Genomic DNA, 12267 nt, shown 5'->3' on the forward strand with positions numbered 1-12267 from the left:
CTAATGGAATGCGGCTTTGAATACAATTACTATTAAAATCCTCGGTGGTGGGAAGGTACTTATTTATTCTGCCAAAGAGACTGGCAAAGCTACCACCAAAATTAGGGCTCCTCTTCTGACTGTTCTGATTTTTTTTAATCAAAAAATTTTTGACTTGTTCCATCCTGAACTTCCTTGTTATATTTTAAATCAAGAATTGTAAGAGAACTCTCCACTGAAGAGGGGAATTATTTTTCTCAGTTCATGAGGACTCATTCATAAAGATCCCAAGATGAGTGCAAATCATTCGTACTCAATTTAAATCTCTGTTAGGAGTTAATTCACACAAAAAAGCAGCTATTTCCACCCCCGGACCCTCAGTTTTTCTTGAGAAGATACTCCTGTATATCAATCAAGCTCTGAAGATATAGATCTACTCAAATATAATAACAATTTTCATTTTATAGCATCATATTCTGTTCTGTCTATATTTCTTTCCACTGAATTGTGATTTTGGTTACTTTTATATTAATTTCCTTATAATTTTGAATATTCAATTAATATATGCATAATTTATCTTAACGTCATGTTCTTCCCTGTTTTAGACAATAGGAACTGATGTTCAATCATCAGAAAAAGATGAAAGTGTACTTAGTGTCAAAAAAAGTGTGTCTGAACCAGAATTGGGAGAATCCTTAATGAAAGGATTGAGAAGACGATCAACTCAGAGAAGCTTTAGAAAGCCAGGAGAAAAGAATGATGATCCTGATGTGAAAACTAATTTGCCTGTAAGTACCTTTGCAGAGCTCTTAGTGTACTTTGGTACCTTTCAACAAGTGCGTTGAAATTCAATTAATTCTCCTGCTTTAAAATGTACCAGAAAAAAGAGGCATTTCATATAGGGGTAAAATTTGAGAATTTTCTGATTCTAAATAGCCCTTGACTTGATAATAGATAAGTTGCTTCATTATCCTCAGTGTGAACCCTTATACAATTAAAATGGGACTTTTTTGGCCTATAACTAGGATACATTTATTCTTGAAAATAAATTTGTTATAAAACAAATATACTTTAGTATATTTGAATACCATACAGACGTAGTCTATATAGGTTAAACATTCATTTTTGAATCAGAAACAAAATGTGTGGCCCAACATAGAACTCGTGCAACAAACCTGGATGAGTGCATTAACACTTGCAGCCAACACTAAGCCATCTGTTGTTATTAATTGTTCAATGAACAATTACTTGAAATAATAATCTAGTTGTGGATTACACACAGCAATGTTCTCAGAATGAATAATTCAGTGACTGCTAAACAATACCAAGAATATTGGTCAACCAAAATTATGTGAATTAAGCTAAAATCTGATGACAAGAACTATAGATATGTTCTAATAGAGCTTTCTTTCTTGTATTAATATTATAAAAAGAAACATGCAATTAGTTAATTATTTGTGTTATTAAAAAGTATATATTTTGGCTTTCCCTGAATGGATCCTGGGAATATGAAATTGACTATTAATTTCTCTTTTTCTCCATAGATTTATTATATATTTGTCCTAACAAAATTCCTATTTTTTAGGACAGTGAATTACCTCCGGCTTCATTTCTGAAAATTATGAAGTTGAACAAAACTGAATGGCCATATTTTGTAGCTGGCACTTTATGTGCAATTATCAATGGGGCTTTACAACCTGCATTTTCAATCATATTTTCAGAAATTATAGGGGTAAGTTTGAATAAAGTATATAAAAAGGTATATAATCTGTGAAATTCATTTACAATTAAACTGAATTTTAAACAGTTCCTGCATTAGGAAGCTGAGGAATGGATTAGATAAATCTGAAGAACTACAAGACTTACAAAATCCTAAAAATAAATCTTGTTACAACCTGAAATTTGCTTTTTATACCTATAATCATGTGTAACATATACTCAAATTTTTATGAATGCAAATGACTACCAAACATACTTATTGAGAAGTATGGGAATATTTTAGATTATTAGCCGATTTAAAAAAATGCATGTTTAAAGTATTATTTTATAGATTTTTTCAGAAACTGACAAGGCCATTATAAGAGAAAAGAGCAACTTATATTCACTGCTGTTTTTAGCACTTGGGATCATTTCATTTTTTACTTTCTTTTTTCAGGTATGTTTTATTATTTTTGCTTTATTATAATTGTTCATGATGTTTTAGAAACTAGATCTGAAATATGCTAAAAATTTTCTTAATAAATGCCTCCAACTCAAACCAGAATCCTCATATATGGTTCTATATGTGCTTCATGCTGAACTGAACCTACAGCTTCTCACATGCCAGAGACCACCTAACATTTTCCAGCCTCTTTGCTTCTAAACTCCCCTTCTTCACCAAACACATCTCAGCACACAGCTCTGGAATCTCTCACTCTTTTTTTCCATTACCACCCAACCTCCAACCATTCCTACACCCTATACCACTCCTTACCCCCCACCCCAAGTCCTCCTACTCGAACCTTGTGAGTAAGTGCAAATCCACCAACTCTTCCTATCTTAGTCCTCCAATTTTTTTATTCTCCTATCCCCTTTCCATTACAAGTCTTATCCTGTATGAGCCCCCAAAGTTTCCCAGGCCTGGTTCATCAAGTGATACCCATCGTGCTGATAGTTGACTCCTCCAGCTTAGATAATAAAGCTTGGATACTAATGCCGCGTCCCCTGCTCTCACTGATTTCTGTAGCCATCTGAACTTATCCTTTCACTCCACTACTTATTCCTAGCCAGTAAAAATAGTATTTTAACTCTACCCTAATTCTTATATAGGCGTCTAACTGCTACAACAGTGCCACAATGAAGAAAGTAGTAATTACACAAGTGCAAATTAGATAGTTGATAAAATTTTACATTTAAATATTTTTATATAGTCTGGTTTATAATCTCTAAATATTTTATAGCTTTATCCATTAAATGAATCTACACAGTGAAATAATGAAGTAAACCTAAAACATAGCAGCATAGACATGCAACAATCTCTTGCAAAATACACCTGTTCTTTTTGTCTCATTACACATGAATGCAGAATGACCTTGAGTATTGAAGACTGAGCTGTGGATGCATATGATGGGTTTGCTCAACTTATAAATGTGCAGATAAATTTTAAATTAGCATATGAATGGGAAGAGTTCACTGAAATATGACATTCCCAAATTAATGAGAATGAAGTAATATAAAAACATTAATTTCATAATCTATTTATATACTGCCCATTCTAAGATGTTCGATTTATGGATTTTTTTAAATTCACATTTATGGAAATTTATTAACAGTATATCAGCACAATAATGCCAATGATCAAAGTTAACAGAAAAATATTTATTTATTGGAATATGCCATAACAATTTTTCTTAATATCACATAGTACAGTTTCATCTGTGTTTTATATTTTAAGGGCATACAATTTCTCAGATGTAGATTCTGAAGTATTAACGTCTGTAATCACAGAAAGGTGGTAGTGAGCTAAACAAAGCTAATTAATGTCGTACCAAAAGTGTAGGAAGAATGTATCTTCTCAAAATTTTAATCAAGATATTCCTTTTTGTATCTTTTTAAATTGATTCATATATCTGTCTAAAAATATTTTTGGTTTATTATAAAACATTTCTCTGTGTTGTTACTGGATTCCAAGGAAGAAATCATAGTTTCATTGGAATCAGTGAGAAATCTGCCTTGACTTCAGTGAACTCAGATTTCCTCATGAAGCTTTTAACCTAAAAAACCACCTTTTTAAATTTGACTTAGGTCAGCTCTGATTAAAAATGCAGTCAAAGGGTTCGTTAGTGATCCTTTTCTTGAAGCATGCTGGTGAAGTAGTGCTGGGAAATATTGCTATGCTGTATATATTTTATTCAGAAATGTAAAATTTCAGTGCTTATACTGTGAATCTACTAGAATTTGTGAATATTAAACCTGTTTTTACATTTGTTTTTTGTGATCATGACTATGATATTTTGTATTTTGACACTGTAGAGACAGTGCATCTAAAAATATTTATTTACTAAATACAAAACAATGTAATAGTATGATAAGCATTATACTTCTTCTCAAATAGGGTTTCACATTTGGCAAAGCTGGAGAAATTCTCACAATGAGGCTTCGATTCATGGCATTTAAAGCAATGCTTAGACAGGTAATTATTTAGAACTCCATAAAGCAAAATATTTTTTATTTTTATTTGTTTAGATATAAAATACCTGTATTCTATGCTGTTCTACAACATTATGACTTGGTCTACAAAGAAGATTCTTTAAGTCAGTTTAGAAACCAATTTGGTTAGTTATAGGGAGTTAAGTAAAGTATTTGTAGGCAAAGATACTTAAATCAACCGAAGAGCTTTATACGTACTCCTTGCAAGGCCTTAGATTTACAGCCAAGTTACCATGGTTTAACAAGCTGATGTGCACCAGCTGAATCCCATTGCATGCTCATTTGTCTGCTTTTCTTCCTTGGTGCCCCTTCTCCTGCAAAGAAATGCAATGCAATGCAGCTTACTATGTAACTCTGTTTCAAATGTCTGATCTAAATTGTAACAGGAACAGATGTTTTTATTTTTTGTAAGTCTCTTTGAAAGAGTTCCCAAATGCATTATCGTCATTTGTTAATTCAGTAGTAAGATTGTATACTTAAATCTAAAGTCACTTTCAGAAAAATTTTAAAAATATATATTTTCATAGTAATTTTAAGTAAGTCATGTAGTTACATAAATGGGCTCTATTATTGCATGGTTTCAGGATCAGTATTTCTGATTTTTCAAATATACAATACAATGCTTCTGCTTTTTATGTCTTGCACGTAAAGCCACATGTAGACACAGAATTTTGTTCATGTAAACATGAGTATCTGCAGCGTGAACTGAAAGCAGCTATTGTATTCTGAAAAACTGTGAACTACAGATGAGCATCACTGAAAGCCTAATGAAAGAGAAGTATTACAATTGGATGTTGAGGTCACAAGGGCCTGTACTACATCACCAGGTCTTCATATGGTGAATATTACATGTTACAATTTAAATCAGGTATTCGGTCACATGGTGAATAACTGTGTAGCTGACCCCAACAAATGACATTGATCAGGCAGAGAACTTTTAAATATGAGGCCAGATTTTTTTATCTTGTCTCATAGCTTCCAAATGAGTCTGTCCAATCTGAGGAGGAACAAAGCACTAAGTCAGGAGTTTTCACCAAAAAATGCTTTACAATTCTTCCCCATACAGCTTTGCAATTATGAAGCAATGTGACTGATGAGTCATTCAACAGTGGTGAGGGAGGGCAGATTTTGGTTCTGGGACTCCCACGGCCTGCTCTCATTTCTTCTCAGCAATGACAGCCTACACATCAGATCATCCACAGGCATACACTTTTTTAACATTCATTGTGTAATTAAGGAATTATGCTTAATTTAATATGCACACATTGACTTCTAACATTCAACTTAGTTATATTATGTAGACCTCAGTTTTATTTTAAGGCTTATATAAAGTATATGGAAGACTTGTCCTAAGAAAAATGTTTCTTATTGTAGGATATGGGCTGGTTTGATGATACTAAAAATAGCACAGGAGCATTAACTGCAAGACTTGCTAATGATGCCTCACAAGTGAAAGGAGTAAGTAATATTTTGTGTAGGCATTTTTCATATTTGAGTTAATATGTAGTAAAGTTGAAACTTGGGCTTGACTGGTTAGATGGCAGTCTTGACTTTGACAACAATTAAAATTTACAATTACTGGTAAAATGATAGCTGGTATAGAATGCACTGATGGGATTTATAACAGTGATGCCTTGTAAACATATAGCAATCTTCTTTTAGGATTATTACTATGTTGTGCTGTAACCTTTATTATTAAAAAAAAAATTCAGGAATCTGATTTTAAGACTTTGTAAATATTTTTGGAGAACAAGGAATATTATAGGTGGAAATGCCTTCCTCATCTAATATGCAGTTTCTTTAGCAAAAACTGTCTTTTTTCTCCCCCCCCAGGCAACTGGTGTCAGACTGGCATTAATTGCCCAAAACATAGCTAACCTTGGGACTGGAATTATTATATCATTAATTTATGGCTGGCAGCTGACCTTATTACTTTTAGCTGTTGTGCCTATCATCGCTGTGGCAGGAATGATTGAAATGAAGATGCTGGCTGGACACGCTAAGAAAGATAAAAAGGAGCTGGAAATTGCAGGAAAGGTGCGTCTAGAGAAGTTTATCTATTTCCGTGTAATATATACAGTAATTTCTACCAGGGCATTGGTAATAGACATGTTACTTCCAAACATAGTTTATGCCATAATATATTACTTTCAAAGATAGCCAAACTCTATGCATTTACATTACTAGGACAACAACATAACACTTCTTCAATAATAATTGAAGACATATATTATTAACTGATATTTATTTTCAGAATTGATAAGCCCCAGAAATGTGCTTGAAGAATTCTTAGCACATCTCTCTGCTTCCTGTTCTTATCATCTCTATTTTCCTTATTTTGCAGCCCTCTTCATTTTGAAATTATCTTGTTTCTTTTTCAGCATCCTTTTTGGCATGTCATCTATCTTACATATATTGCAATGCTCTTTTTTCTTTTTTTTTCTTTCATCTTACCAATGTTTGCAGGGATTTATCCACTGGTTTCTGAATCTCTTTGCCATTTCTTATTTGTTGAGTGGAAAAGAAAGATGAGAACTGAAAAGCAAGAAGGCTAGGCTCTTGTTTAAAGGAGAAGTTAGATGAAGGCATTTAATGTTACTTCATTCCAAAATCCTTTTGTGACAGGACAACTGTTTCATCACTTTCCAAGTATTACTTTCTTAGAGGTAAAACTTTTCTAAACTCCTTTCCTGTGTCATACTGTAAAAAGCTGTTGAGAAGAGAGTCATTTATCTAAGGTCATGCACATAAACAATAGTATTACTCTTCAGATTAAGACATCTAAATTTAGTGTTTTAATGTATGTGTTTGCATATGTGCTACTTGTCTAATGTCCCCTTATAGTTGTTGGAGATATCATGGTATATTCTGTGTGGCCTCTATCTGCTGTTTCAGAAGTGCGTGGGTCTACTTTGTGTTCTGTGTCACATCTACCATGCCTTACCCTAGGATTTTGAGTATCTGTATCTCTGATGGCAGAACACCTATATGTGGGCATCTGAATTAAGCCTCTTACCATTCTAGTCAATAGATCCTGGAGAATGAAACTTTAAGTAGGCATATAGTGGCTGGTGAGCTGAATTGCTTTCTAGGTTCTGTTGAATAGATCTCCATTGACTTAATGGTAGCGTAGACACCTAAATTTAAGTATCTTGGTCTGGATCTGAATCCCCTCACTAACTCCTATTTATTAAATTGTTTCTATTTTCCTTCCTCTATGTCAGTGGACAAAGTTGCTCAAAAATATTTTTTCCCTCCAAGACAACTGGAAGTATTGCATGATGATCTTTCCATTGGCTTTTTCATGTATGCCAAAAGATACATTTCCTTTCCTTTCTAGTAACTATATTTTTCCTGTACATTTCTTTAGTATCGTTTTGATTAAAGCATTTGTGTTTCAATTGCAGATTGCCACAGAAGCCATAGAAAATATTCGAACTGTTGTAAGTTTGACACGAGAAAGAAAATTTGAGTTCATGTATGGAGAACATCTGCACGTACCATACAGGTATAATAAAATAACTAAAGAAATAAAATCTGTGTTTTAATTTTAGAATAAATTGCATACATTTACTTGGACTGACATGAATTTATTTTTTGTTCATGTGTATTGCTTGCATTAATTCTGAAGTAAGACTACGTTAAAGATTTTGCGTATCTTTTTATTAACCAAGGAAGTCACCAGGAAACACTGTAGGTTTTGTTCTTTGTTTTAATTAATTTTCTGTGGTAGTATTAGTATCTTCTATTGCAATATCACTGTTTTCAAAAAATCTTGGTTTTAAGAGAGCTTTGGAAGTCATCTAATCTAATCTCCTAGCTAAAATGTTTCAGATATTTAGGTTTAATTAAAAACTGTTTTGTGTAAATTAAATATTTCATTAGCCCATTTTTGAAAGTATGAGTAGGACTGAAAACATTTGAATAATTACTTATTGGTTTGTGATTGCAAAAAAACCCTGCTTGGATTAAATCAAATTAAAAAAATCTTAAAATGAAAAAAAATATTATTGTCAAATCTGTATTTGTTTCAGAATGAAATATTTCATTTTCAGACTTTCATGAGAAAAGTAAAGGAAATGACAGCATATGTACACAGATATGATGGGAGACAGACAAAAAGGGGTGCTGCCAATGCATCCACCACAATAATTAAGCAATTAGAGCATGGTGCAGGTTATGAGAGATACTAGTCTAATTTCTTTCTCAGGTTACTCAGATTTGAGCCCATACCTCACAACTTTCAGGACAGTACCTAACCATTCTCAGGGTTGTCATTGGAGGAATTGCTCTCAGACTTTCATCTTATTGTTGTTCCAGTAGAAATAAAGTATTTATTTTTCCTATGGGACAATTTGTTCTGTGGGAGATAGGACATGTATTTTTGACTTAATGTCTCAGTGCATCTTTAACCACTGATTAGGCAAAGCATTTCTATTTTTTAAAAATTGAACTTAGGTCTTCTGTTGTCCTGGATTAATGCACAAATAGGCTATGTAAAAGAGAAGGGACTGCAGCCTCTTTATCAAAAAGGCATATTTGTGAATCTGGATCCTTTTTTTCCCCAAAAGGAACCATAAAATAGTGACTTAAGAATAACATCAATATAATTAAAATCTGTATCAGTATAATTAAAATATTTTCTTTCTTTTTTCTGGTAAAATTCATATTAGCAAAAAATTTTCTCTCTGCCCTGCTTTTAGTTATATGAATAGTTTTATCATCCAAAATCCCATTTATGCATCATACATGCAGGCTAAATCTTATTGGAGAGAAGAATTTTGACTGATGAACTTTTAAAGAAACAAATTCCCAACTGTCTTATATTGAACTGTTGAACATTTTATTTGGTTAACCTAAAATCACAAGTAAAGAACAACTGACAAAAAAAAATTGTCTGTGGTTGAAAGCAGTTCTGCTCACATAAAGAACTAAGTCTTCTTTTTTTTCCCCTCTTATGTGATGCAGTAATACAGTTTCGATGATATTGTTTAAGTTTTGAAAGTTGTAATCATGGACTCAACTGTAAAATATTTTAACACTCAAACTGTGAGGTGGTAAGACAATAATTAGACATAGCAGCTAAGGGGCCATGTTTTTCTTTCTCCATATTCCAGTCTGTCCTTTGAAGTAGACAGAATTCTGGAAACAAGCAGAAATAAACTTTTTCTCTTAGACACAGTCTAAGGAGATAAAGGATTGTGTAACTTAAAGTACTTAAGATAAGTACTTCCCATTTATCACAGCAGCATCTGAAGTGAATTAATTGCTTTTTACATAATAGATTTAAGTACAATTGCTCATTTGTATGAAAATATACATTCTTCCTTACAGAAATTCTGTGAAGAAGGCACATATATTTGGTCTTTGTTTTGCCCTTTCACAAGCAATGATGTTCTTTACCTATGCTGGCTGTTTCCGGTTTGGTGCCTATCTAGTGGTAAATGGATTCATGGAGTATAAAAGTGTGTTTTTGTAAGTATCTCTTTTGCAATCTCTTCTCTCTCAATCCAGAGAGAGGTCTTTGTTGCTAAGGATATCATGAATCCATTAGCTAACTGAGAAAATGGGCAAATTCTTTCTCTGTGCTTAAATGTTATAGAAACATATTATAGAAAGCATATTACAAAGTCAGTATTATAGATGATTACAGATTCTGAGTTCTTCAAGTAGCCCTGATTTTTTGATTTCCTTTTCTGTATTTATTCTGGACTATTATTTTTCCAGAGGATGAAATGGTATCCTGCTATGTCACTTTGTTTATTCTCTCTTTGTTGTTCATGTAGCTTGAAGAGATCCGCTGTATTTTCTAAAAGAAAACATAGTTGTACTTGTTTGTTGAAGCATAATATTATTAAAAAAAATCTTTTAAGAAAAGGTTATCAGTGACTTCATTATTTCTATGGCAGTTTAATCCATCAAAATTTGAAATCTGCTCTAATATACACATTAAATAATTGCAGAGTAATGTTCTGTTTTCTAGGGTAGATGCTATGCACCATAAGGGAAAGATGACTAGATTTTTCTAGATGATAGAGTTAATTAAACCAATTTTGCATGGGAAATGAAAGAATGAACAATGAGTGCAAGAACTATATATAGAGTGCTATACATACCCATAGTGAGATATAGCATTTTACTTTTAATTTAGATAGATACTGCAAATAAAATATTTCCAATTTGCAGTACTCCTAGAATGTGTGTCCACTGCAGTATGTAATTATACAAAGAACAGTGCAATTTTTTGTCTTTAAGGGCACTTTATTGGCTTTTAAGGACTGAAACCATACAAAAATGAAAGGAGGGATTCAGAAGCTATGGCTTATCCTTAGCTTCTTACTTTTATATTTTGGTTTTATAATCGCTATTTATCCAGTCATTTACCATAGTACCTTAGAGCCCCTATCATAACCAACCCCCCCTTGGTCCTGTATAAACTCAGGAGAAAGATAATTTACAGTGTAAGATAAGAGGCAACAGCTCAATACAGGCCTATGGAAACAGGTATGAAAAGAATGATATTCTATCAGTATGAAAGCAGTGATCTCAATACCTAAGAAAGCCCGTGGTTGGTTTTTTGGAGTTTTTTTTGGCAACCTGATGAAAGATAGTGTTAAGTTGGAATTTGTAGGATAACATTGAAGTAGCTTTATGGATGTTAAGAAACACACAGAAGAAAGAACTGGAGGCAGCAGAAATGTAACAAGTGTTATTGTGGTGTTGTATGTGGTATGTATGGAGGTGTTATTGTGGGTTGCTTGGAAGCAAAGTGGATTTTTTGGTGCTAGAGGAGAGAGGGAAAGCAGGGGGAGTGAATTTCCAGTGGCTCAGCTAGATTTGGAAGGGATTGTCTGCACTAAACCAGGGTGAGCCCTTCCCGGCTGTTCATATGCAGGATAAAACAGATTAGTTTATATAGCTCTGAAGACAATGTAAATTAATCTTTCACTTTTTGTCTCAGAAAAGTCTAAGAGGTCTCATATGGTCAATTACCATTTCTCAGTGATGAGTAATCCTATGCTGTGTGGTAGTAATTAATAGCTGAAGACAGCAGGTTCTTAAACCATTCTAATGAAATCCATAAAGGTACATCTACATTCACCATAAAACAATAATAGTGTCATTTTCAACTTGGGCGGGGGTTTTTTGGTTTTGGGTTGTTTTTGTTTTTTCTTGTTTTTCGTGTGTTTTTTATTTTTTCTGTGTTGGGTTTTTGTTGGGTTTTTGTTTTTGGTGTTGCAAGCCCTTGAGAATTTTTCAGTAGAGCTGTGATAGCAAATTAAACCTTTATTGTCACCTTGCTACAGGGTGAGTTTTTGTTTTTCTTTTCAGTAATGACTTAAAAAATGGATCACAAACTCCCAGGCCATCCATGAACCACTGTCTTCCTAGCTCCATTTGAGATTTGTTACAGTTAATCAGTATTAATAATAAAAGATATTAGTATCAATAAGTAATGAAAACATTGAATTTTGAATGGAATCTTATTTATCTCACTTCATTAAAAGTGGATAAAATTTAGTTCTGGAATGAAATAAACAATTAAAGCAATAATATGTGGTTACTACTTTACTACTACTTTATTGTTGAATGCAGCCCTGTTTCCATTGTCCTTTTCTCGTTGTCTATTTACTGATTTTTTTTTTCTTTCTTCTTTTCTGGTTTCTTTTATAGAGTGTTTTCAGCTGTTGTATTTGGTGCAATGGCTTTAGGACAAAGCAGCTCTTTTGCTCCAGACTATGCCAAAGCCAAGATATCAGCGGCCCATCTGTTCATGCTGTTTGAAACGGTACCCTCCATAGATAGTTACAGTGAGGAAGGACTGAAGCCTGTAAGTAAGCACTGTTATGGGCAATTTTATCTATTGACAATATGGACATAACATTTGTTACTTACTTCAAACTGCTGGTTTTCCCTCTCTCTCACATTAGTTGCTTACCTCAATGTATTCTTGGCACTATCCAAATTACAACAAGAACCAAATACTCCATCATGAGTTCACCAGTTGTCCACACTGTCTTAAGGTTTATTTGTTTTGAAGGTCTGGTCATAAGTAAAAGCTTGTTTGGAGTTCAGCTAGCAAAATTTTGAGCATCTTCA

General features: G+C 33.2%; 1 protein-coding gene across 1 annotated transcript in view; it reads left to right on the forward strand.

Moving 5' to 3' along the window:
• The window catches only part of LOC106483502 (ATP-dependent translocase ABCB1), a 42879-nt gene that overhangs the window by 23019 nt on the left and 7593 nt on the right, over positions 1-12267 (forward strand). The window contains exons 17-25 of the mRNA XM_067292195.1: positions 585-767; positions 1565-1711; positions 2030-2134; positions 4073-4150; positions 5542-5625; positions 6001-6204; positions 7575-7675; positions 9502-9642; positions 11842-11998. Of these exons, the coding sequence (XP_067148296.1) occupies positions 585-767; positions 1565-1711; positions 2030-2134; positions 4073-4150; positions 5542-5625; positions 6001-6204; positions 7575-7675; positions 9502-9642; positions 11842-11998 (1200 nt within the window). The remainder of the gene's footprint in view (positions 1-584; positions 768-1564; positions 1712-2029; positions 2135-4072; positions 4151-5541; positions 5626-6000; positions 6205-7574; positions 7676-9501; positions 9643-11841; positions 11999-12267) is intronic.

The sequence above is a fragment of the Apteryx mantelli genome, chromosome 2, assembly GCF_036417845.1.
Source record: "Apteryx mantelli isolate bAptMan1 chromosome 2, bAptMan1.hap1, whole genome shotgun sequence".
Classification (NCBI taxonomy): Eukaryota; Metazoa; Chordata; class Aves; order Apterygiformes; family Apterygidae; genus Apteryx; species Apteryx mantelli.